The 5,169-nt window shown below is 46.5% G+C and overlaps 1 protein-coding gene across 1 annotated transcript in view; it reads left to right on the forward strand.

The window, feature by feature from the left end:
• Nucleotides 1-4,702: 4,702 nt before the first annotated feature.
• Phgdh (phosphoglycerate dehydrogenase) overlaps nt 4,703-5,169 on the forward strand; it is a 39,291-nt gene continuing 38,824 nt past the window's right edge. Inside the window, exon 1 of the mRNA XM_010643544.2 lies at nt 4,703-4,840. Within this exon, the coding sequence (XP_010641846.1) occupies nt 4,703-4,840 (138 nt within the window). The remainder of the gene's footprint in view (nt 4,841-5,169) is intronic.

A 5,169-nucleotide genomic window follows, 5' to 3' on the forward strand; every position in this document is an offset into this window, starting at 1 on the left:
CTAGTTCTCCCCAAATGGGTCCCAGTATTGTTAATGACCTCTCGACAATCTTGACATTGGCATCTCAAGAAAACAAATTAATAGCAACACCTATGTCAACTGTGGTTATACTAATTAAGTCAGCATCAATTATAGCATTAAATATAAACTGAATATTACCAAACCCTAAGGACCAATAAAATACCACCTCTAGTCATAAGAAAATCTATAATTATAGTGTGAACACTAAGATAAACCATATATTGACTTACTAGTGACCTACAGTAAATTTTCACTAAATGGAATAACTTTACCTCTACGAACAACAGCACAGTATTCAAAAGCAATAGCATAAGGGTAACTATTTATTGATAGATTCATAATGTTTAATGGTTAGACTAGTAAAGGTAGAAGGGGTGGAGAACTGGAAAGTGAAGAAAGCAACCCTTGAAAAATTAATCATTAGGATGTGAGAAGGACAGAAAAGAAGAATAGGAGGCCCTGTTAAAGAGTAAAGGGAAAGTAATAGTGATAGAGACTAGTCACCAGGGAGAACAAGAAAAAGAAGAAAAAAAGATAGAACAGCAAAACATGAGATAAAAGAAAAAAGTTGGAAGAGAAAAAGATAAAATGCAGAAAAGAAACTAAAAGACGAGGAAAAAAATTGGGAGAAAACTCCAAACACTGGGGCGGGGGGGATCAACGAAGGAAAGATAATAATAATTTAAAAATAGGAAAATCAGAATAAGATTGCATCTGAGAAAAGCTTCCTGTGCTACTGCTGTCTCACTTGGGGGCTGTGGGAAGCCAGCCATGGCCCACTGGCTTTTTGAAAGACAACATTTGTTCCTTTTTAAGGACTGCACGTGTTAAACTTGTTTTGACCCTGCACGGGAGAAACTCGGACAGCCAAAGATCTGATGTTATCTATAGGAGTCAGGTGTTATACCTCCATTTTGTTGAGTTCCTCCACCTATTGTGGGAATCATGATTATTAGTTGCAGGTGTTGTTAATTTGTTTTTCTTGAGCCTGCTTTCTCTTGCCCGTGTGAACCCTCGTTCCCGTGGAGCGGGTGTTGAGGCCCGTGTGAACCCTCGTTCCCGTGGAGCGGGTGTTGAGGTTACTATGGTGATCCTAGCCCATAATAGTTCGGCCTTTCCCTTTAAAAGGCCGGTGCTTGCCGGCAATAAACGTCGCCTTGATCAGACTCTTGTCTTGGCGTCCTTCCTTTCTCTCTGCCCCATCTCCACCCCGCTGCTCTTTCAGGTTTGAGGCACTGCGGGACAGTGCTCTGCGTCGCCGGTTCGCGACAGGGGGCTACTCCAGGCCATCTCCCACGTGATGCCAGGACCCCAGCCCTCCAGCCCTCGCATGTGATGGGAGCCATCCCAGGTCTGCTCTGACATGGGGGCCAAGGTGCTGCTTTCAGCCAGCTCTCTCCCCCAATTCATTTTATCAGTGCTTATTTTTAAATTTTGAGATGAGGTCTTGCTCTGTTGCTCAGGCTGAACTCCAACTCCTAAGCTCACAGGATCAGGCTTCCAAGTCCTTGGAACTACAGGTCTATACCACTGTACCTAGAATAGGCCATTCATTTTCTTTCTTGTTCTCTTCCTTGTCCTCTTCAGGAGTCTCCTTATGCAGTCCAGGTTGGCCATAAACTCACTATATGGCCCAGGTTGCCTCAAACATGCAGTCCAGAGTCCTGGGGTTACAGCCATGGGCCACCACTCCTGGCTTGGGCCATGCATTTTCTATTTCTCAAAATATTTTCTTTAAACAGGCACAGTGGTACATGCCTGTGATCCCAGCATTCAGGAGGCCGAGGCAGTAGGATCGCCACAAGTTCAAGGCTATCTTGGGATAATGAATTCAAGGCCAGCCTAAACTACATAGTGAGATCCTGTCTCAAAAAGATAAGCAACAAGAACCTACCTTAAATCAGGCATAGTGCCACATATCTGTAATCCTAGAACTCTGGGAGGCTAAGGTGGGAGGATCTCAAGCTCCAGTCCATCCTGAGCAACTTTCAACCTAGCAAGACCCTGTCTCAAAATAAAACATATTTTTAAAAACTAAGAATGTAGCTCAGTATGAAGGCCCTGGGTCCAATTCCTGGTACTTAAAAAAAAAAAAAGAACTCTAAATATCATCTTTATTGCTCATATTGAGAGTTTGGAAATCGTAGCTGGACTTCAAGCAGAAATATGAAGCTCCTATTACCCACCTCCTGTCCCCTACTGACCCTACTGACCTTATCCTCGGAGCCGAGAAAAGCTTGTCACTATAGTTCCTGTACCTTCAAGGTCACAGGGTAGGGCCTGCTCTGATGGGTTCACTACACACAAGGAAGCAGGAGACTCCACGTTAGTTGCTGGCGTCCAGAGCCAAAAGGGAGAGCCAAGGGGGCTGGTCTGGGCATGCACTAGAACCTTTTCCCCAAGCTTCACTAATCGGAAGACTGCCCCTTTCCCCAGCGGCTGGGGCCGAGGGAGAAGAACAATGACTAGTCTAGAGAAAAGGCCAGAATGATTTTCCTAATACAGTGGTACCTTGGTTTGCGAATTTAAGTCTTCCCACGATTCTGGTCACAACCCAAATTGGACGAGAACTGAATCAAATTCCCCCAGAAAGTAAGCATTGAACCTAAACAATTGAATTTGATTTGGTTCTCATGCAATTCAGAATCGTAGAAAGAGCTAAGTTTGTGGACCAAGGTATTAATTGTATTTCCAAGGCCAACGTTCCGTTTTTTTCTTTTTAAATGGATGGAGACAGTAGCACAGGGAGAGGCAGAGAAATTTCCCCATCTCTAAAACTCGGTTATAAAAGAGATACCTGGGCCAGGGATTTGGCTCAGTGATTCTGCCACCTGCCTCACAAGCACAAAGTCCCGAGTTCGATTCCCCAGTACCAAAAACAAAACAAATAAAAGAGATACCCTTAAATCGCTTTTAATGTTGGAGACTATGGGGCAGGATGCTAAGGGGTGTTATCTGTATTAGGAATATACAGACTCAGCCAAAAACGTCATTCCCTGTACTATACTCAATCAACTTTGTGATACTGGAGATCATACCTAGGACTTCATGTATACTAGGAAAATACAACTAAGCCACAGCTCCGGCCCTGTTTTCATTTTTTATTTTGAGACAGGGTCTTGCTAAATTTCTTAGGCGGAGCCCAAACTTCTGGTTCTCCCACTTCTGCCTCTCCAGCGGCTAGGATTACCGGCATGCACCACTACCAGGCTTATTTACATTTATGTCTTCATTTATTTATTTTGCAGGGCAGGGCCTTTGCATTAAGCTACAACTTCAGCTCATTTTAAATGTTTTACTCTGAAACAGAGTCTTGCTAAATCACCAAGTTGCCAGACTGGGCTTGAACTTGACAGCCTCCTGCCTCAGCCTTCCAGAGTGCTGGGATTATGGGCCTATGCCACTGAGCCCAGCTTTATTTAGTGTCACTCTATGTTGTTTAGATTGGTCCTGAACTCTCAGGCTCAAGTGATCCTCCTGCCTCAGCCTCCCACATAGCTGGGACTACAGGCAGTCAAGTTTAAACCCCTTCTCAGGGCAAAGTCCTGGACCCCTGCAGTCTCATGTCCTGGTCCCCCACTGGCATCCCCTCAGGTATGGTGGAGAAGCTGTGAGCATCCTGCAATTCCTCACATCTCTGAGCTTTGCATCATTTCCTCTCTCTGTTTACTTCCCATTCAACTCCCAGGACTATGCGGTTAGGCATTAGAAGCTTGAGGACAAGGCTATGTTTCATTTATCCTTGTGTGCTTGGCCACTCAGTCTGTTCCTCGCATGAGCTTCACAATTCGGACTTCTCTAGAGGGCCGGGGATTTAGCTCAGTGGTTCCACCGCCTGCCTTGCAAGCTCAAGGACCTGAGTTAGATCCTCGGTACCGAAAAACAGACCCCAGCCCACATTGAGGTTCTAGTGCAAGCCCAGGGTGGTAAGAAAATAGTTACAAGCTAGATTGAAGGAGATTGTGTGAGCCGGTCCTGGTGGTGCATATCTGTAACCTCAGCACTCAGGGAGGCTGAGGCAGGACGATCCTAAACTTGAGCACACCTAGGGCATTTAACAACTTAGGGAGACACTGACTGAAGGAATGAATAATGGCTGGAGATGTAGCTCAGTCACAAGGCCCTGGATTCCATGCACAGTAAATAAGTAAATGAAATAAACCATTAAAAAGTTTCTTACTGCTTGTGTTTTTGTACTCTTGTGTATTAGGCTATCAGAGTTTGGAGCAAAGCTTTTTGATCTTTGAAGCCTCATAAAGTCATAGGGTACCTTGACTTTTTACCCTCAAAAAAATATTTATTAAAGAATTAGTGAGCCCTTGGGGAGAAAGAGGTGAGGATGAAACTTATCTCACGGTGAGAGAAATTTTCATATACAAATCGTGTTTTTAAATTTTCACCAGGTATAAGCGCTTCCGCTGAGTTTAAAAAAATTCATCCCGAGTCAGATAAAAAGTGGGCGGGGTCTGAGAACTTCGAACCTCGAGGAGGCGGAGTCCCAGAGTTTGAGCATTTCTGTCCAATCAAAAGGAGACGCTAGGAGCCGAAGGGGGAGACTGAAAGGGGAGCGGGAGACCGAGAATCCTGCCCAGTTACCACAGCCAGCCCGAGCGAACAGCAGGCTCTTGGCGTAAGAGCTTCAATCCACCGAGAGCGGCCGACTCCGAGTCCTGCTCCAGCAATGGCCTTCGCAAATCTGCGCAAAGTGCTCATCAGTGACAGCCTGGACCCCTGCTGCCGGAAGATCCTGCAAGATGGAGGGCTGCAGGTGGTGGAAAAGCAGAATTTGAGCAAAGAGGAGCTGATAGCCGAGCTACAGGTAAAAGGAGCAAGAGAAAACGAGGTCTTCCGGGCATCTACCTCCCTAACCTCCCTAACCCGCTGGCTGCTCCGGGATCAGCGCACCCCCTTCCCTGTCCCCTCCCGTATCAGTAGGTCCCAGGGCCTCCAGCGATGGGGGACCAGCAGGGGGAGGGAGAAGAAAGGGGAGGGACAAACGGCTGCGAGCTGCAGGATGCAAACTTTCCGTGCAGTTTGCGGCCGCGTGCTCCACGTTGGCTCTGCCCGGGCTAACGCCGGTCCTGCTCTAACTGGTCCTGCAGGCTGCCCGCGGGATGCCAGGGAGCCTCCTTCGCCTTCCAGACCAAC

The sequence above is a fragment of the Fukomys damarensis genome, unplaced genomic scaffold (genome assembly GCF_012274545.1).
Source record: "Fukomys damarensis isolate Sample0158 unplaced genomic scaffold, DMR_v1.0_HiC HiC_scaffold_33, whole genome shotgun sequence".
NCBI lineage: Eukaryota > Metazoa > Chordata > Mammalia > Rodentia > Bathyergidae > Fukomys > Fukomys damarensis.